At 40.6% G+C, this 21,810-nt stretch overlaps 1 protein-coding gene across 25 annotated transcripts in view; it reads right to left on the bottom strand.

Annotated features, from left to right (window-relative positions):
* The window catches only part of PTPRD (protein tyrosine phosphatase, receptor type D), a 956,762-nt gene that overhangs the window by 217,065 nt on the left and 717,887 nt on the right, over positions 1-21,810 (bottom strand). For 13 of the 25 annotated variants that reach the window (XM_025197516.1, XM_025197518.1, XM_025197527.1 and 10 more), the window contains 4 exons: positions 14,080-14,268; positions 10,304-10,414; positions 8,893-8,904; positions 6,739-7,008 (listed from right to left, as the gene is read on the bottom strand). In XM_025197516.1, the coding sequence (XP_025053301.1) occupies positions 6,739-7,008; positions 8,893-8,904; positions 10,304-10,414; positions 14,080-14,268 (582 nt within the window). The remainder of the gene's footprint in view (positions 1-6,738; positions 7,009-8,892; positions 8,905-10,303; positions 10,415-14,079; positions 14,269-21,810) is intronic. The other 12 variants (XM_025197519.1, XM_025197521.1, XM_025197528.1 and 9 more) reach the window with 2 other exon arrangements.

The raw sequence follows: 21,810 nt of genomic DNA, 5'->3' as shown, positions 1-21,810 counted from the left end.
ACCACATGCAAGCCTCCCCTACTCCGCATCTGGCTGCCACTGCCCCCCCTCCCCGCTCCACCAGAAGTGTACCCCAGAAGGGGTACACTCCTTAAAAAAGGTTGAAACCCCCTTCTCTAAGTATCTGCAAAAGAACAGCCCTACAGAGAAGCACAGGTTTGATTTTGAAACCTGGCCACCTGCAGCCTGCAATGACCTGCAGTGACCAACCAAAAATTGCATACATCAGACTTCTGAAAATCAGCCATCATCTCTTAACTACTGAGTAAGGAGTGAGCTGTCAGGTAGACTTGCAAGTAGCCCTTACCTCTTGTGACCTGGCAGTAACCAGGATAGAGTTGCTGCAGCATGACCTGCTCGAGTATGGGAACTGGTACTGCCTGCTCATGGGTGCTCTAAGAGCTGAAAACTTTAAAAAGGCTCCTGGACTGTGCACACACCCTTTAGAGGTCTACACAGCCTTGAACATGGGAATGCTGCTGGCAGATGTGTTCAGGTCCCAAGCTACCTACATATCCTTTAAACTTCCCAGTGCTGAGGCAGGCACTTTTGGAGTTTGGTGAAAGAGTGCAGTGCACTGTGGGTTAGTGGGGTCTAATATCTAGCCAGGTATTAACTTTGTCCTGGCATAGCAAAGAAGTTATTTGAAACAGCAACATTTTTGTCATGGATTCACTGTTTCTGTGGTGGGTTGGCTATTTTTACCTCAGGAAAAATTTGCCCTTAGTTCCTCTCCTAATCATTATACTCCTTGAATGACACAAAAAATAATTTAGAGTGAAATTACACATTACACTTAGGCCATATGAAGGGTATTTAAAACACAAGCATTTGCAAGTGAAAGCTTGCTAACTCATGCTAAGTGTCCTTTGAGACTAGGTACAGACATTCAAAAAGCCCAAGGTGGAATCAATTTAAGTTATGTGGTTTTCTGTAAGTGGTGTAGTTTAGAATAGTAGCAAACAGAACATACATTCACCCTTTGTGGGCAGGAGAGAGAAGCAAATCTTGGACCAGATTTTGCCATTTTTAAACCAGTCTATGTGAGCCAAACTTCTGTTCTGTTATGGGTATAGACTCGTTTTGTGTGCTGAACTTTTATTGTTACAGGTATAGACTGGTTTCCAATCACTTATATCGGTAAAAAGTGTAATGCCTGTACTTGGCCTGAGGGTCTCGAAGTTATGCCAGTTCAAGCAAGGGTTATGCTTGTGTTAGGATAATTTCAGTTTTCTCCACAGTGGTAAAGCAAGCAATCTGTAGTCTTTAGCATCCCATGACACACTGTTCCCAGTCCCTACCCACTCCTCACCCAGAACAGGGATACAGCCCAGGTGTACTGGCTCCTAATCATTCTGCTGCCTATCATCACTGTAGTGGCTTCAGAGCATTGCAGGCAAGAAACAGCATTAACCCTTTACATTAACCCTCAACAGCCATAAGCCATATTTGGCTCCAGCTCCAGCGTGAGACACACAGGTGAAAATTTGTCACACTCCCGTGAGCCCAAGACCCCAGCAGACCCTCTGGAGGACCCCAACCTGATCCCCCAGTGCAGAGCTGGGAGGTAGGTGGGGCCCGCAGTGGGTGGGCATTAGGTGATGGGGGCAGCTGAGTGGAGCTGAGGAGGGTCAGCCCCCACCTTTGGCTCCGAATTAGCCCAGCCCCCTAGGGAGCAACTTGAGAGTTAGGGGAAGGGTGGGAGGACACTTACCTGCCCCCTTCTTTTTCTTCAGTGAGGGACACCACTCCCAGTAATTGGTGTGGTGCAGCACCAGCAGTGGACTGAAAATGAGCTAACCCTTGTGACAGAAGAGTCTTCAGCGTCTTAAAAAGGGCTCTCAATGGCCAAAAGCCATATCTGGGTCCAACTCCAGTGTGAGACACACGGATAAAACCTGTCATGCCCCCGTGGGCCCAGGACACTGGCTGACCCTCCGGAGGACCCTGACCCGATCCCCCAGCATGGAGCCGGGACATAGGCAGGGCCCACGGTGGGTGGGCATTAGGTGGTGGGGCAACTGAACGGAGCCGAGGAGGCTCATGCCCCACCCTGGCTCCAACTTAGCTCAGCCCCTAAGGAGCTGTGCAAATGGAGCTGCACAAACAGAGCACACAAACAGGCATTTTCTGGACCCAGCGTGCGAGTTTGTGTAGGAGTTTGCACAGGAGGCGCACAAAAGGGCAGTCCAGTGGGCACTCTCAGTCCTAAGTTGCCCCCTGGCTGCCCAACATTTGGTACAGCACACCCCAGGGAAGCGAAGCCCACCCCCCCATCACTAGGAAAGTCCTCCAGGTAAAGGGGGCAAGGACCCAACTCTTCCCCCCTCTAGGGAGAGACCCGGGAACCCTGGGAATTCCCTGGCTGCTTAGGAAGCCAGGGAGCTATGGGATCTCCTACTGGCAACTACTCAACCCTGCCTGCCTAACTACAGCAGCAGCAGCAGCAGCAGCAGCAGCAGGGGAGGACCTTGTGGGAGCAATAACACCCTCCTGGTCTCCTACTTACATAAACATCCAGGCAGCCATGCAACCTGGATCACCCTGCAATATGGTGATGGTTATGTGCCACACCCCTAGTCCTTCTGGACTGGATGGCTCACCTCCCCTTGGTGCCTTGGAGGCATCCACCCAGGCAGAGCCTATGGTCCTGGCCTCTACACAGACAGAGCCTTTGAATCCAGGCTGTGGGGGCTGCCTGGCATGTCTGCTGGATGCTGGGATCAAGGGCATGGGCCTTCCTACTTGTGGGATGTGCTCCCTGGTGGAGGGCCGGGTGAGGGAGCTACAAAAGGAGGTGGACGGCCTGCATACCATCAGGGAACATGAGGCAGACATTGATGCCTACTACCAGGCCCTGCACCTGGAGAAGAACACCACAGATACTGGGCTGATCAGCAGGCCTGAACAAAATACTCCAACCGATAGTGGGTGGAAACTGGTCACAATAGGACTGAAGCCACAATGTGCATCAGTTGTCCCACCAATAACATTGCACAACAGTTACAAAGCCCTCACATCATTGATGGACAATGCACCCATGTGGGATCAACCAACCCCAGAAAGTAAACAACATAGAGTGATAGTCGTGGGAGACTCTCTGCTGTGGGGAACAGAGGGAGCCATCTATCAGGCCTACCCCTTTGCTCAAGGGGTCTGCTGCCTTCCAAGAGCAAGAATCATGATGTAATAGCAAGTATTCCTAAACTGGTCTTCCCTCCTGATCACTAGCCCATGCTCCTTGTCCATGTGGGCACCAATGACACAGCAAGAAGTAGCTCTGGGAGGATCATGAGAGATTACAGGACCATGGGGGCAAAGCTCCTCTTGTCTGCAAGCCTCTTAGTCAGGAGAAAGGAGTTTATCGAGAAGGTCAAACAAAGACTTAGAAGATGGTGTCACCGTGTTGGCTTTGGATACCTTGACCTTGGTACACACTTTAACTACAGAGGCCTCCACACAAGGGATGGTATTCATCTCATGAGCAGAGGGAAGAAGCTCTTCACCACAAGAGTCACCAACTTGCTGGCGGGCGCTTTAAACTAGGCACATCCAGGGACCGGGGAGAAAGTTCCGCTGCTGAAGGAGAATCTGTTAGCCACAATGACACATGGGAGGGCATTCCAACAACGGATGTCCAGATGGGTACTGACATCCTGAGACACAGACAACTTGACAGATAATTGGAGGTGGCTAGGGGAGAGCTCAGATGCCTTTATGGGAATGCCAAAAGCATGGGAAATTATCAGGAGGAACTGACACTCCTTCTGGCTGATGAGGAATTAGATTTGATTGGGTTGATGGAGGCTTGCTGGGATCATATGCATGAGGGGGCAGTGAATACTGAGGGTTACAGGCTTTATGAGAAGGATTGGATTGGGAAGAAGGGAGGAGGTGTGGCCCTCTACGTGAAAGAATGGTTCCCTTCCTTGCAGGTCATATTTGACAGCAGGGAAAGGTCCCTTAAGGTCCTCTGTGTCAGGCTACAAGGGGGATCTGAAGAGGGAGACCTGATGGTGGGAGTCTACTACAGGCCTCCCTTCCAAAAGGAGGACAGCGATTGAGCATTCTCAGGAGAACTGACAGAGGCAGCTAGCACTAAAGACATGATTGTCATGGGTGACTTTAACTACCCAGACATCTGTTGGGAAGACCATTCGGCAGCCTGCAACAGGTCAGCTAACTTCCTGGCAACAACAGACTATTTGTTTCTGACACAGGTTGTGGAAGGGCCTACTAGGCGCAAGGCCACTCTGAATTTAGTGCTAATCAAACGGGAGGACATCATAGGTAACCTGAGGATTGGTGGTACTCTGGGTGACAGTGACCATAACCTGATAAGGTTCACCATCCACCATAAGACTGGGAAGTTAGTCACTAGAACAAAAGTCCTAAATATCAAGAAGGCAGATTTTGGCAAACTCAAGAGGCTTGTTGGAGAGGCCCTCTGCAATCAGCAATGGGACAATTTGCGAGTGCAGGAACAACGGTGCTTCTTTAAGGAGGCAATTTTCACGGCTCAAAAACAGGCCATCCCCGTGTGGGCAAGAAGTGGGAAAGGAGCCAGCAGACCTGCTTGGCTCAACAGGGATATTAGGGAGCTATTAAAAAAGAAAAAAGTTTATATCCAATGGAAGAACGGCTCAGCAACCAAGGAGAAATACACCTGTATTGCCAGGGCCTGCAGATACGAGACACAGAAAAGCTAAGGCAGGCATGGAGATCAAACTGGCAACTGGTATAAAAGACAACAAAAAGTTCTTCTACAGATACATAAGGAGCAAAAATAAAATTGGGCTCCACTGTGGGACCCCTATTGAATACTCAGGGGCAGCCCGCAGTGGATGCCCATGAAAAGGCAGAACTCCTAAATACATACTTTGCACTGGTATTCCTGAAATCCAATGGGGGCTGCTCACCTGACCAGAGGCTCAGGAAACAGGGGGAAAGCAATGGCCTACATGAAATCAGCCCAAAACAGGTGAGGAATCTTCTACAATGATTGGACATTTTCAAGTCTGCTGTGCTAGACAACCTGCACCCAAGAGTCCTGAAAGAACTGGCCAAACTTATAGCATCACCACTGATCAAGCTGTTTGAAGAGTTGTGGAACTCAGGAGTGGTCCCAGACAACTCAAAAAGGACCAATGTAGTGCTCATCTTTAAGAAAGGGAAAAGGGATGATCCTGCAAACTACAGACCCAGTCTGATCTCGGTCCTGGGTAAAATCTTTGAAAAGGAGACCATCAGCTACAAGCTGGTAATGGATGGGGTGCTAAAAAGCAACCAGCAGGGCTTTGTTGAGGGTAGATCATGCCTGATGAACCTTGACATAACTAATCACCTGGACAAGGGACACAAGGTTGATGTCATCTACAGTAAAGCCTTGGTTTTGTTTTCCATGGGATTCTCTCTAACGAACTGGAGGGTACTGAGCTGGACCAGTCTACAGTGAGGTGGGTGGACAACTGGCTTAGAGGCCGCTCCCAGAGAATGGTGGTCAATGGGATTGCCTCATCCTGAAGGGCTGTCTCCAGTAGTGTCTCCCAGGGTTCGGTGCTTGGACCTGTGCTATTCAACATATTCATTAACAACTTGGATGCAGGGGTGGAAAGCTCGATTATTAAGTTTACAGATGATACCAAGCTGTGGGGAAATGCAGGCACACCAGAAGATAGGGCAAAGATCCAGGACAACCTTGACAGACTGGATTTATGGAAGAAAATCAGATGAGGTTTAACACGGAGAAGTGCAAGGTCCTTCACCTGGGCAGGAAGAACCCTCACCACAACTATACAATGAGTGGTGGTCCACAGGCTAGCACAGCATCTGAACAGGACCTGGGGGTCAAGATCAACTGGAAGATTAATATGAGCCAACAGGGTAAAAAGGTTGCTGAAAGGGCAAATAAAACTCTGGTGTGCATCAGCCGATGTGTGGCCAATAGATCCAAGGAGGTACTCCTCCCTCACTATTCAGCATTAGTGAGGCCTCAGCTGGAGTACTGTACCCATTTCTGGGCACTGCACTTCAAGGATGTAGATAAGCTTGAGAGAGTATAAAGAAGGGCCACCCGTATGGTTAAGGTCATGGAGGGTAGGCCCTATGAGGAGAGACTCTGGGAACTGGGCTTGTTGAATCCGGGTAAGAGAAGGCTAAGATGTGACTTGATAGCTGCCTACCAGTACCTCAGGTGGGAGCATCAAGAACTAAAACAGTAACTATTCAGGAGGGCACTTCAAGGGAGGACAAGGACCAATGGGCATAAACTAATAGACGGTAAATTCAGGTTGGACATAAGGAAAAACTTCTTCTCTGTAAGGGTCACCAGAATCTGGAACACACTCCCAGCAGAAGTGATGCAGTCACCCACTTTGGAGGTGTTCAAGATGAGGTTGGACAAGCACCTTGTCAAGATCATCTGAGCCCAAAAACTTCCTGCCCATGGCAGGGGACTGGACTTGATGATCTTACAGGTCCCTTCTGGTTCTATGTTTCTATGATTCTACGCAACTGCTCACAGCACGTTCTAACTTTAACACAGCTTTACATTCCACAGATTTAGTATGGTCTAAGTGTAATGTGTAGTGTCACCCTTAGGCTTCTAAGCTCTTCTCTGCCTGCCTGTTTCTGCCAGTAGGGGTCAGAAGATGGCATAAAGTTAGAGCTAACCTTTAGTGATCAGTATTTAACAACTAACAGAAAAAAATATTCATGTAGATTGTATTTATGACATACCTTTAACAGTTATCTGTGCTATTGCTTCTATAACGCCAAGGGTGGACATAGCAACACAAGTGTAATTTGCAGATTGCCTGACATCATTAAGTTCAAGAACATTTCTTCCAATTGGCATATCATCTTCAGGGGTCAAATCTTCAGCCCCCAACATCCATTTCACATATGGCATTGGTGACCCCACAGCAACACAAGTGATGTTAACACTCCCTCCTGGCATGATTTCATGATTGGTAGGTGGGATAGAGAACCTTGGTGGGACCCGTCGAACTGGAACAAAACACAAAAAAAGGTAATAACATATACAAAAAGGGAAACTGGTTCTTGCATACAGACTACACGCACTGTACAGACACAATTTAACATTTTAAACACGTTATTCCGATTTGCCAAAAAAAAAATACAAGACTTCACAAGAATATTGTCTGTACACAAAGTAAATTATTCTATATTTACTTCATGATATTATTAGACACATTCATACAAAAGTTGATTCCGATCTACTTAGGCCCCACAATTAACTAACTACATACTAACAATACACAAACATCATGCAAAAGATACACATACACATATATATATGCATGTATTCTTATGCATATGCATATATATATGCACAGAAGAAAACTGGAGGGTCAACAGCATGCTTGAGTTGAGTACCAAAACCAACTTCAATGCTGCGTACTTCCAGTTGATGTGAATAAATGTGCTGGACCACATTGTCACATCACAGCCCTGGAACACATCACCTACAGTACACTGAAAGTGCAATTTGATTTGCTTTCAGACTCAAAGTGGATGCAGCCTCAAGACCTCACACTAACACTGAAACAAACATAGAAATATATATATATATATATGAAAAGAAACAAGGCAAAGCCAGTATGAGTACTGGATTTGGTCATGCAGGCAAGCAAAAATAGAATCCAGAGAAAATCATGCTCAGGAAGATGTTGGCGAGTCAAAATATTACAGAACTAAATGAAATCACTAAAGTTGAAAAAAGAAAACAGACTGGGTGAGAGAAGAAAACAAAAAAAAATGGGGGTAGGGGAGGCTGACAAAAAATGGGATTTAAAGGAGGATAGACGAGATTAAACTCAGATTGTTATAAGCAACTGTTATAGGGAGGGCCACTGGGGAAACAGCAGAACATTTAACATTCAGGGTTACACTACATTCACAATTAAGGGAAAGCAAAATAAGCTAAGAGGATTAATTATATTAGAGATTTTTTATATTCAATATGAGGGGCAGCGGATCTAAAACACATAGCAGGACAAGGCATTAATATTTAAGCAAACACAACACCGAGAAAATTACCAGGCAATAATAGATCAGTGTTCCTGCTTCAAATATTCTCAGTGTGTGTACGCGTGTGTGTGGGAGGTAGCAAAAGGAAAGGCGACTGAGAGAGGTAGGTTTGTATTTAGGCCTTTCATTGGACAAAGTACTCTGTACTGTATTTATTTAGGTTGATGGATCAGAAGCTAATCATTAAGACATTAGTTTTAACTCAGCAAAAATAAAAAAGACTATGAGTGAGTAACAAAATAAATAGTGTATTAGTTTGGAACCTTTCTGCAGGATTTAGTTATATTTCAGTGATCTCCTATTGATTCAAAAAGAACCGACTGTGATGGCCTCATGAGTGAATGACAGGCATAGAGGGAACAAGCAAAGAGCAAAACATGCCTTCAGCAGCCAAGTCAGAGAGGCCACATAAAGCAAGCGGCAAACAATGAGGAATTTGTAGTATCAAACAGAATCCTTGTAAACGAAGGAGAGTTTAGTCTTCATGCTTGGACTGCTTAGAGAAGCAATTGCAAGAAATCATTCCTTGAACAGCAGGCATCAATAGAAATAAGAAATTAGAGGGGAAGAAAAAAGCAGGAACACTGACCAAGTTTACCAGACCTTAGTGTTAAAAGTTACAGGTTGCCATGCATCCAGGTTCATTCTCTATCATCATGCACAACAGTTAGATATACCAGCACACATCAAAAGCCATGACCAGGGCAATTCTCTGCTTAAACATAACATTAACTTAAAAAAAAAGGCCACAATGCAGCTACATTCATTTCATTTGTATTCTTTGTTATTGGTTTAATTAATAGATTTGTAAGGTGGGTAAAAAGTAAAAAACACACCAACCTTCTCGCAGCTCTGAGGGATGTAGGGGGTTTGATGCAGAACACAATGAAATGAGGAAAGGAGAAAAACAAGGGAAACACAGAGAGAGTAAAAAGGCCATATCAAGGCTTTCAACTGCTACTTGAACATCTTTAGTTGATCTAATTAAACCTTCCTACCTCAGCTTGAAAAGTTAGCAATTTCTTGCAGCTATAACGGTGTTAGAAACAATAGCTAGCATCATTTTGAAATTTTCCTTTGGATAGAAAAGGTACACATGCCTCATGCAGTACAAAAAAGTCAGTATTTTGGAAAAAAGAAAAGGTTCAAATCTCTCTCTAAGGATGTCATAATCATGAACCCTTTTTTCAGACAAATAACTAAATCAAAACAAAACATAAAAGGCTGATTGAAAAATTTACTTCTAACAAAAATTTCAAAATCAAGCTAGATATTTTCTGGTAGGATCACCCACGCTATATTAAGAAGCATAAAGCTGTTTGAGCTTTCATACCTATTTCCCCCTCCCCTCCAATTAGTTTGTAGGCATACACACACACACATGTGTATATATACATATATATATATACACACACATATATATATATATATATACACACACATACACATATATACATATATATATGTGTGTGTGTATGTATATAGATAATGAATTATATAGCGTTTATATTGTAACACAAAGCTACATGAACCAGCTGTTGGGAATATTGCCAAAAGGAGAAAACACTTCTTTTTACTGAAATAAAAAAACTTTCATATATTAAAAATATCATTTATATTACTTTACATGCAACTGAAAATATATCTGCATAATTTAAAGCTGTCATATAGACAGTTATTTCTTTTTAAAGTACAGCCAGTTCATTATAGCAATGGCAGGAATTACACTTCTCCAATAAGGCTTTCATTAATATATATACATATATATAACGAAGAAATAGAAAAAATGCAATACATTTGTGCTTTGCATATATTATTTTAAAGTTAGAAGTTTTTCCTTTGTAATTCAGCAGTAGAGGTCATTTAGACATACACCTTAGTACCTTGGAGTTACACTCAGAGCTGATTAGTAGCACACCAAGCAATCATCTCAGGAGTTTTACAAGAAAACAGAAGAGATACAAAAGAAAAAGAAAGAGAAAATGCGAAGCACAGATCTAAATCAATGCAGGAAAAATAGAAGTTAATATATAAAATGTAAATATACTTACAAACCTTAACTCAGGATAGACTTGGATTCAAGAGTGCTTCTAAAATCCCTTTCCTCTAAGCTTTCAAAACATTTTTTCATTACTGTTACTTTTACCATGACATTTTGTTTATTAATGTGGTAACTGCATAGATCCTGAGAATATGTTAACACCCCCTGAGCCTGAATGAAGACTGGATGCCAGGGTTATGTCGTTCCTACCTCTGACATATAGATTGGCAGGGGCGGAATAGCGTGTACCCGCACTGTTGGTTGCAACACACTCATATTTGCCTTGGTCAGATTCTTCACTCAGTTCGATTTGGAGGGCACCTGTATGAATATAAAATACATTGCCAAAGAAACGGTCAGAGAAGGTTTTTTTAAAAAAAAATGTGTAATAATATACCGCTTAACAATATGAAAAGCCTGTATGCGAAGGTCCACTCAACGTCGGTTCATTTTCTTGCTAAGGTGCACAGACAGAAATGATGCGATGAAAAAAACAGAGATTATTTTTTTCACATCATCAGTGCTAGCAGAGGAAAACAATATGCATTTGGCAACAAAAATCCTCTCTAAACAATACTTTTTTTTCCTAGACCATTAAAATGAAGATGGGTGAGACTGCTTCAAGGAAGTATGGCTTTTAAATAAAACAAAAGAGATTAAGTTGTTGGGTCACTGTATTTTTGTTGTTGTTGTTTTTAATTGTTTTGTTTTGTTTTTGTCGCAAAAGTAGCACAAAAGGTGGTTCTCTCAAAAAAGCAGGACAGGTTTCAAGAAAGTCTTCTGCTGAAGAAAGCCAAAAATGTGCAGCAAGAACAAAAAGGCTGCTTGGAGTGAAAAAAAAGAAACTGCATTAGTCATTTATAATCATCAAAATATTCTCTTAAAGAAACAAAACTCCCTTTAAGACATGCAGATTGGTAAGAAAACAAAGACAGTTTGCCACAACTTACAATCTTTTAGTATGTTTGCTGAAAAACAAAGAGCAGTTGAATTAGAAGACAAAAAATTCAAAAGCATGGTCTATGCCAACAAGGAAGAACCAACCAACCACTGCTGAGGACCACTGGAGGGCCCCCCCCTAAGACACCCATCAAAATCCACAAGTGGGATTAGCAGTGTGGTGTCACAAAACCCAAGAAAAATACAAAACAAGAATTACAAAAGCAGTGAACATTTCTGTCAAAGTATCAAAAACGAGCAATACCATATACCACCAAGAATAATGAGTCATCAACCTTTCATTTCCAAAGCCTAAAGATTAGAAGATCCAAAAATCCAGAGAGGAGGTCAATCCAAGAAAAAAAATAAAACAAAAACCAATAAGGGAAAAAAAGAACTGCTGTAATTTTGTTGGGGGGGGGAATAATTTTCAATTTTATGAAGTTAAAAGAAAAAAGAATTGAAGAACAACAAAACCCCTTTGTGAAAGAAAGACAAAAAGAAGATATTCCATGTTGTCTTCTGCATGTCTGCAACTGTTCTCCAGACCATCTTGGCTTTGGTCCAGGACAAGAACAGCTAAGGAAGAAAAAAATGATCTTTTTTTTTTTGCTCCAGTTGGACAAAAAAAAAGGAAAAAAAGAAGTAGAAGAAGAAGAAGAAGAAGAAGAAGTAGAAGAAGAAGAAAAAAAACCAAAAAAAGAAAAAAAGTAGAAGAAAAAAAGAAAAAAGAGGGACAAATGGTACGCTGTGACTGGGCTATGGCCAAAAGACCTGGATATGCTTTCTTTGAAGCATATCACAAATTATCTTTTTTTAAAAATGAACAAACAAAAAGGGAAGGAGAAGGTGGGTAAAGGGTGGAAAGAAAGGCCACAACATGAGAATCACTGATCATAACCAAACAGGACAAAGGAAAAAAAAAAGTTGATGGACATTTCTGTGTGTGTTTTTAAAAAAAAAAACAAAAAAACAGGACAAAGATGAGAGGGATGAAAGGACAGAAAGAATGAGTAAGATCATTCTGTGAACTTTAGTTCAGCACTCTTACCTCTTATTGGTGTACCACCTGGGTGGATAATATGAATGCAAATAAGATTAGAAAGAAGAAGCATTAGTACGAGAAGAAGGAGGCTAGGGCTTTGGAAGAAGAATCAAATTAGATTTACAGAATTAAATAAGGTCTTAAAAGAAACTTGAATTACTATACTGTTAAAACAGGAATATATTAGATAGTATTATTAGGTTATAAAAGCAAGTTGCACTGTACCACAAAGGGCAAAGCCACAAATGGCAGCATTGCCATTCTCAGAATAGCATCTGAGTTCTTAGGTGCTTGATTATATAGGGTTAGAAATATATCCCATATGCCTCAAATTCTTAATGAAAAACTTCACAAGAATGTATTTATTACATAGTTTAGGAAAATATTGGATATTTTATTTAAGTGTTTATATATAATTTTTCTATATATATATATGTGTGTGTGTGTGTGTGTGTGTGTGTATATATATATATATACACATTATATATATATAAAGAGAGAGAGGATACACTGAAGGCTATCTGGAAACAAACACAGTAGTTTAGGTTGGATTATGGCATTACTGCACTACATCTATGTGATACTTGTGTATTATTTCTTCTAGATAAGTGTTGCTATGATTGCTACAATAACGTTTCCGTGGAAGTGTGTGTGCGTGCGCCACTACAGAGCTCTGGTGACTACACTGACGGTAAAATGCATGCCATGCATTTTAAGAATAATAATAATAATAATATAATAATAATATTCTGATATGGAAATTAGTGGGGGTGAAGTGCGCTTCAGAACTAAGCACTTACCAATAGATTCTGGAGATTTAAATACGGAGAGAAGAAAGACAGCATAAAAATATTATTATATTCCTTATAATTTGGCACAGTTTTCAGTTAAAGCTTTATATACTAAATAATCTACGGCACATGTGAAAAATTAATTAATTTACATTAACAGAAGGTTAATTTACACAGTTCTGCTGACAACAAGCAAAGAGTCAGTTAACAAGACGATTTAACATCACAGGACAGGTCAAAAGCTGAGAACTCTGGGAAGACAGGTGATTAAACAACTTAGATTCTACAGTAATATAACTACAATTGCCAAGGCAAAAGCCTTATTATATCCCCTTTATGTTATTCAGGGATAAGCTTTAGAACTTAATGAATTTAGAGTTACCTTTTTAATTTTTTTTTAAATCTAAAGAGAACAAAAGAATAAACTGGGAGAGGGAGAGAAGGGTGAAAGGACAACTAGGAAAGTGCAATGGGCAAAGAGAGAGAGCAGCAAAAGCTGGAGTCTACACCAAATGCAGGCTTCTGTAGATCCAGACAATGTAGGATTCAGAAAGCTTTAGCGTGGCCGCACACTACTGTGGCTAAATGTGTTGGAAAAATACTCAACCAGAAAAAAGCCCTCCTTTCATAAGCTACCCAAGGACTTTTTCCCCCCCACTTCCTTTAAAGGAACATTTACACCTGGAAAAAGTACTGTGTTTTATGTATTAGTGAGCAGAAAGAAGATGTGTCCAAACTGGCTAATCTTTGGTGGGTTCAAATGTGGAAAAGACAACACAAAACACATTTTTATTGAATATTTTTAGTGTCTAATATGAAAGATTTGATTTTGATGAATATAACCATTGGCACTCCTTGCAAGTTCTGAATGAAGTCCAATGTTGAAATACATTTGTTAAAAAAAAATAAAATGAAAGAAGAAAGAAAGAGGAGAAAATGGATCCATCAAATACTGCCGAAAAGCAGTAAAGAAAAAATTATCAAAAATACAGTCACAGCAGTGAGCAATGCGGAGTAAACAGAAGCTGCAAAACACAGAGAGACAGACTCTGGAGAAGGTTATGACAACATTACAGACATGGATAACACACTCAGTAACACAGAAAAGATAAGAGGAAGAGAAATTATTACCTATAAATTAAAAAAAATAAAAATAAAAAGGTGAGAGAGAACAACTCCGGGCGTTAGTGGAAACAGTAACAAGACCCTACCTGATCGTAACTGTTTGATGCGTCCATTGTTATTGCTTGTGTCCACAGGTAAGAAATCTTTGAACCAAGTTATTTCAGGATCAGGATTGCCGCTGGCTGCACATAACATTGTGGCTGTACGAGTACGTTCGACCACCTTCAATTGTGGACCCATGTCAATGGTAGGAAAACCTCGAGGAATTTGATCCTCTGAAAAGGAAACACACAGTCTTATTTTATACAATGATTTCCATTATTTATATTAAAAAATCTCATAGATAGAACTGATGGAGTCAGAACCACATCATGAACTGCTTTGCACAGATGTGTCAGTTGAGGTAAGCAAAGGTATGAAAGGTTGGAGAAGCAATGGTACAGTGGCTCCATGGGACCACTGAAGCCAGCACAGTCCACAGGACCTCCCAATGTACTATGCCAGTGGCTGTCACCCTAAAAATGAGGGACTATAAAAGGCAGTTTATAAACCATTTTACATCAATTACATGATACATTAATTAGGCATAGCTGAGAATCTGGCCATTATATACTGGGTGTGCTTTTTAAACATTAGTGGCAGTACATGATCATACTGATGGCTCATCTTGCAGGTCTTCGTTTTATAATGTTGAAATAAACAAAAAAAATGCTTTCTTATGTAACAAGGGTAGTATAAGCACCTAAAAGAAGGATGATCTACTAATTTGAGCATTATCCTGGGATAGGAGACAACGAGGTTAAACTACCTGCTCCATCATAGACATTCTGAGCATGTCCACACATGCGCTGGGCTGCACAGTTTTTACTTGCTTAGGCAAGTACTAAATGACTGTGCGGTAACTCCGTGACTGCACAGTGCTGGAGACGCATGGGTTGTTTCCAACGCTACTGGGCAGTAGCATCAGTGTCATGGTTTGTGTCCACTGACACTACATTACCGTAGAAATGAACTACAGCAATGTAGCTCATTGCTATAGCTACACAGAATCTCATGTAGACACACCCCTTGTGACTGACCTTGAGCAAATAACTCAGCATATTTCCTTTATGTCCCTCAATGGCATGTACACATTAACTACTAGGAGAATGGAGTAGACAGTGGAGCATACACTTGTCTGAGGATGACATCAGGGTGGAGAGAGTAGCTGGCACTTTTGAGAACAGAATAATGGTTCAAAATTACCTTGATAACTGAAACAACTAGAAAGAAATTGGATGATGTTCCAAGTGGTAGCCTGTTCCTATGCCTGTCTGACCATGCTTAGTCAGAAGGTTCCTCCTAACCTCCAAATTAAATTTCCACTGATGAAGCTTGTGGCCATCTCTTCTAGTCCTGTCTTTTATGGTCACAGAGAAAAACACATCTCCACCCTCTCTGTAATCATCTTTCAGGTATTTGAAGACTATTACTAAATCCTCCCTCAGTGGGCACGTATATATGTGTTACCAATGTGAAGCAATAAACTCTAGAGTTTATTGCTATGGAGTTTACTGCTCCCAGGTGTGCTGTTTGAATGGGTGCCAGGACAGAGAACATTGAGCCAGGGTGGAGGAACCTTGACTGGCAGGAGAAGCAGCCCCAGGGGCATCAACCTGCCAGCCAGGGGCTGCTGCCCCTGAGCTCAACATGCTGTGGAGAGATTGACTGGGGCATGAAGGTGCTGCAGTGTGGAGCTAGGCAGCAGGCAGCCCCCAAACTGAAGCACCCTTGTGCTCCAGCCAGTCCCTCCAGAATCTACATGTGCACTGCTGCAGAGTAAAAAAACTCCTAAGCAGGATAGTACTTGTATTTATAGACATGTGATTAAACATCTTATACTCTGTATTTACACGTACTCTGCTGATGTGGAGTTTATTAGTTTACTCCAGCCTAATTGCCCTGCATATGTAGATGCCAAAACATTTAATGTGTCAACTCTACATTAAACGTCTCATGTAGATGTGCCCAGTCTTGTCTTCTTCAGGCTGAAAAACACTAACTTGTGCAGCCTTTTCTCATAAGTCTTGCCTTCCAAGCCTTTGATCATTTCTGTTGCTCTGTGCTGGACTCCTTCCAAACAGTCCACGTCTTTCTTGAAGTGTTGGGCCCAAATGTGGACACAGTACTCCACGTGAGGCCTCACAGCTGATGATTAGACTGGAAGAATCATCTTCCTTGATTTTCAAGTGGCACTACTATTAATATAATCCAGAACATTGTTGGCTTTTTTTTGCAACAACAACAAACTGTTGGCTCATACTCAGCTTACACCATTGTAACCCTTAGTCCCTTCTCTGCACTACCACACCCTACCCAATTATTCAGCAGTCCATATTTATGCATACAATTATACCATCTCAATTGCAGGACTTTTCACATGTCCTTTTTTAATCAACTGGTTGATTGCGGACCATTTCTCCAGTCTAGTTAGATCATTCTGGATTCTAGCTCTACCCATCAGAGTTTCTGCAACTCCATCCAGCTTGGTGTCATCCAGAAATTTGCTAAAAATGCACTTGAACCCACCATCCAAATGACATTAAACAATACTAGGACAGACCCCTGTGCAACCCTTCATATTTTTTCCCAGCTAGGCATTAAATCATTGATGAGTACTTGTTGAGTACAATGATCTAGCAAGGCATGTTTCCATCTTACAGTACTTTCATCTAGTGTGTATTTCCTTAGCTTGTTATTGAAAATGTCATGACAGACCATGTCAAAAGCCTTGCTAAAGTCAAGAAATATTACTTCCATTTCTTCCCTGCATCCATAGAACCTGTCACTTTATCATAGAAGAAAATAAGGTTGATCAGGCATGCCTTGTTCTTGGTGAATCCATGTTGGCTATTCCTGATCACCTTGTTCTTTCAATGTGGAGCTGCCATGTCAGTTTCAGCGAGACCAGAAAGCCTGGGGAAGTCTGATTCTTTAAAATGTGTAGAAGGTACTTGTGATGGGTTAATACCCTTTTAATGGGTGATTTTTAAGTACCTTTATGATGATTTAAAGGTAACCTGTAGAATGGCCCTGATCTAGGACTTAAGCGGGACTTCAGTGGCCATGTTGGCCTTAGCCCTATGTATGGAGGTGAATTTCAAATGAGGAAAATATCTTCAACTGAGAAGATCACAGTATGCAAGAATTAATTTTTTTACACAAGGATTTTTGAAGGTAGTTAGAAGAGGAAATGTGCAACTTCCCTGGGTTCTTTTGTAAACAAACCTCAACTGGAAACTGCAGACAAACACAGGTTAGTAAATGCCTGATGGCCTAGGAAGTAACACTGGAAGGGGCAGGCAACATTTGACAAATTGAGCTGTCCTAGAAATAATTACCTATTTGAATTAAACCAAGTTGTTCTTTACTGCCATAAAGACTCCATAGATGTTTTTACAGCTATATAGCTGTTCTTACTTTGCCTCAAAAAGAACAGTAAAACAAAGGGGGATCAATAGATACTGTGTAATGCAGGCTTTATTACTAAATGTCTGGCTTGGCAGTTATCGGTATGTAATTCTTTAAAGGATAAAAATAATTTACTAGGAATTATCCAATGTCAACTACATTACTTTCTTTGCACAGAAATGGTGTGATCTTTTCAAGTTCTTTCAGTATAGCTTTCAGACCCTTTTGAAAAACTTTCATCAGGCAATTCTTGAAAGCCTGACAAATCTTTGCATTCCCTAGCGACTGCTGTCTCCCTAAGGTGACTTAATCACTTGCAACGTGAACGCATATAAATACTGCTTTGATACAGTAGTCACAATTCTGTGGCAAGTTTGCATCTTTCTTCAGAGCAAATATCTCCACCAATCAGCAGCAAGTGTCAAAGGCTTGCAGTGTTGGGCCACTCGCTATAGGCTCTTACGAAAGAAATCTAAATGTAATAACCATTTATAAGTTGTGAATTCTTTACCTTGGGAATAATTGACAAGGTTTGACTTGTGCCATGCAGAAAGCACCCTAATGCATTTGTATGACCTTTCTTTCCTTCTTGGCTCATAAAGAACACTCCAGAGTCCCTTATTCAGATACACAAGTGCACAACAAAGATAATCTATCTTGCATGCTAATAGGATGGAGCATGTAAAGAGCTTTTCTTTCTTATTTTTAATAAGGGTAATTAAATTCCATTCGTCCCCCTTATGCACAGAACCTTTTTGAATACACTCTCTTCATTAAATTTTCATGAGAAACATAACAATGTAACAGATTCAAATAGCCAGAGCTGTTATACTTTGACAGTTGTGGCTTGTTTCCAATCTGGCTGTCAGGTATTTGGCAATAAAACCCAATATTCAACATAAAACGGACTGGGGAAATAATGAAATTTCTAATTGGAATGCTTATCTCAGTGGGTGTCATTTATAAGTTGTTAATTGCTTTTTTCCCCTCTAAATTTATTAGTGATTTGTATAAAACTGTCTTTGCAATTTGATGACAACAAGTTTGACAGATCATCAAACATGCTGTGCTATAGACCTGAGAATCAAATCAATGAACAACTCTCTTAGCCACACAAACTTTTGAGGAAAAAAAAGAAAAAAAAATGTCATTACAAATTATCAATAGTTTAAAAATCTACATGAGGTGAAAAGAAAAACATTTCAGGCTGTTCATTAATGTGCTCATTAAGCTTTAAACTGCAGTACATACTACTGTTTCATATATTAATATTCAATCATACTGAATTAGCTCCTAATTCATCAACAATTTAAATCAGACTTGACCTTCACAAAGCCATTTGGCACTGTCATTTTGAGGGGCCATTAAAGGGCAGATTATTATGTCCTTGTGCTCAATGAGTCACTTAAGTAATACATATTTTGTTTGGGATGGCAGATAAAACAGATCTAGATAAAGCACATTCTTTGAATATGTTAACTATCTTAATAATATAAGCAGGTATTTGACCCTGTATTTCATAACAGGAGTTAACAAAATGCCTTTCGGCATTGTGCTAGTATAATTTCCAGCTGCTGACAGAGTTCTACAAATGATTTTTTAGCTGAATGTAGGAACTGAACAAGGCAACTTCAAAGACTGTGATGTGAATGATGTGGAACTGTCTTGCATTGTTTCATATTACATATTCTCTTTACCAGCAAAGGATCAAGTTATTTTGAAGGTCCATTCCTCATATGTGTAATTGGTCTGGTTGCCGTTAATCTCTAAACAAGCTTACTAGGATTTCTACATCTGCTGCTACTTGTGTTGTAAGATGTCAGGGTCTCAGCTGCTTCCATTCTTAGCAATGCACATGGAAAACCATGTGGCCTACACATTCACATCTCAGAAGCAGTGCATTCACTATCACAGTACAAATGGCAACCTCAATTTTGGAGGCTGCAGGCATACAAGGAATTGACATGACTTCAGTGAAATTACATTGGTAGAAAACTAGTATAAGAATTGGAGATTCAGGCTCTAAACGTTTAATTCTGCTTTTACTTAAGCCTTATACAGCATCATTCTTTTTTTCACTCCACCTTAAAGCAAAAGTGATGGTATTTTTTCATCCCATTCACTGGGATAATCATATTTTACAAAGTCTGGAAGTTGTTGTACAAAGCTATGGAGCTAGAAGACGCAGCATGAAACACACACATCTAGAAATAAGCTTTGCAGGAAGCAGAGAAGGGTGAGGAGACCCAAGTAAGCACGTATATATTTTTAAAAATGCAAAATACATGAAGCAGTGTGTACAAATCCAGATGATATTAATCTGCTCAACCAACATTTACTCTCGAGATAAAGTTTTCATTGACACTGTAGCAACATGAAAGGTCACATTTTTTCTCAGAGATGAAAATCTGATCTCCTTCTCCTTTGAACTTCTTTAAGTTTTTAATGAATCCTCTTCCCACCTGTTTTCCCTCCAATAAACATTGTGGGTAGTGACCAGTGCAAGGATATATTCCTAATGTTTGAACTCTGTTGTACCTTCTACATCATGATAAAGGTATAGGTTATTTACTAAAGTATCCTGTATCTCTTTTCACTAGGATTCCCTATCAAAATTCTGCTATTTTAACACAACAGGCAAAATTTACTAGTCTTTCCAGCAGCAGCTGCATCTTGCAGAAGGGTGGAAAATTATTACAATCTTGGCATGTAAGGATCCAACCTATGCCATTAACTCATCTTCTCAGAAGCAGCAGATGCTTTATAGAAAAGAGCAGTGGTATGATCACAAGTACCAGCATAAATTATGTAAGGACTATTGAGGGGATCCTAGGAATCATACCCCACTCCTGTCAAAAGAAGCAAGTCTCTTGATTGTAGAATACTCCACACATTGTGTGGAAAGACATTTCCACTGCTAGAAATGAATGTCTGTTCACAGCCATAACCAAAAACAAAGATGCTCATAAACTCACATTCAAGGACAATAGATCATCTGCCATTTACCATCCAGTCAAGTGCATGTTCATGTATTAAGGATGTACTTTGGGGTTAATAGCTGCACAGTGTAATAGAGAACTCAACTGATGTATGGTGCAGAAGTTCCGTAAAAAGAAAAAGATTGTCCACATTCTGCAAATCAGGAAAGATTAATTTAACTTGCTGAACACTGGGCTTTACTGTATGGAAACTACTCCTGCTTGAAACTCTTATAAGCATCATTGGCTGCATCTATGTATCACCCTACAGCGATATTCTTACAGGTTCATTTTAGCTGCTACTTCACCATAGTGGTCCACTAAAAAGGGGGAGTGTGCCACTAAGGCAAAGTAACTGCCAGTAATGTGCAGACTCATGTGATTGCCACATCACTGTAGTATGTTGTATGGAGATGTAGTACGCTGCTTCAGCAACATAGGGTGATGTGTAGACATGCCCATTCTTCCCTACTTTTAAATCACTTGCAAACTTTTTCTTCAAAGTCTTTCTTTTATTTATACCTTAAGCCCATACTTATAATTTCTTCCTCACCAATCTTTTCTGTATCAGACCTTTTCTATTTCTGATTATCTGAAGCTTTTATGAGGAGTTTTATTATAGAATGCACACTGTTTTTATTTATTTAATACAGTAAGGTTTGGGAAGTACTATGTCAATACAGTTGTATTTATTAGAACAATTCCATTTGAATATTAATAAATACACATATTATGTGGATTACTTTGAGATAGCAAATATACCAACACGAAAAAGTGCTTCTTCAAGCCTAATCAAAATTAATTACTAGATGCAGTATGCTTATAAACCCTCTCTCAGAAAAGGGTTATGCATGTATATGTGTGTATGCAGGAAACGCAGGGCAAGACTTTTTATTTAGGCACCTGAAGATGCAAAAGACACCTATCGGATTTTTCAAAAGGGCCTAAGCTCCTTTTACCTACAGTAAGGTTTGTGCCTAGGTTCTTTTGAAAACCCCACCAGATAGCCACCTACACCTTAAATACTTTGAAATCTGGCTCCAGATCAAGTTTTCTAGCATCACTGATTTGTTTTCTGTGGCCTCATTGAAACAGTACTGGAAAGCATTTTGGTTAGAAACACTGAAACATGTCCCAACACTTGTGGTAGAGAGGATGTGATAAATAAAGTTCTGGAAGTTTTCGTTTAGTGAATTCTACCAGCATCTGAATTCTGAGTGCAAAGTCACTTTTGAATCACTGGCTGACTCGCATGTAAGATGGCTGTCTTTAAAAAGTGGTAAGTGTTGGAAATCTTTGGGCTAAATTCTCCTCTTATTGCACTGGAGGATGCCTTTTGTCTCACAGATGTAACTAAGAAGTGAGAATGCAGCTGAATGTTTCCACAAC

The sequence above is a fragment of the Alligator sinensis genome, unplaced genomic scaffold (genome assembly GCF_000455745.1).
Source record: "Alligator sinensis unplaced genomic scaffold, ASM45574v1 scaffold392_1, whole genome shotgun sequence".
Taxonomy (NCBI): Eukaryota; Metazoa; Chordata; order Crocodylia; family Alligatoridae; genus Alligator; species Alligator sinensis.
This window is presented reverse-complemented; position numbering and strand designations above follow the sequence as displayed.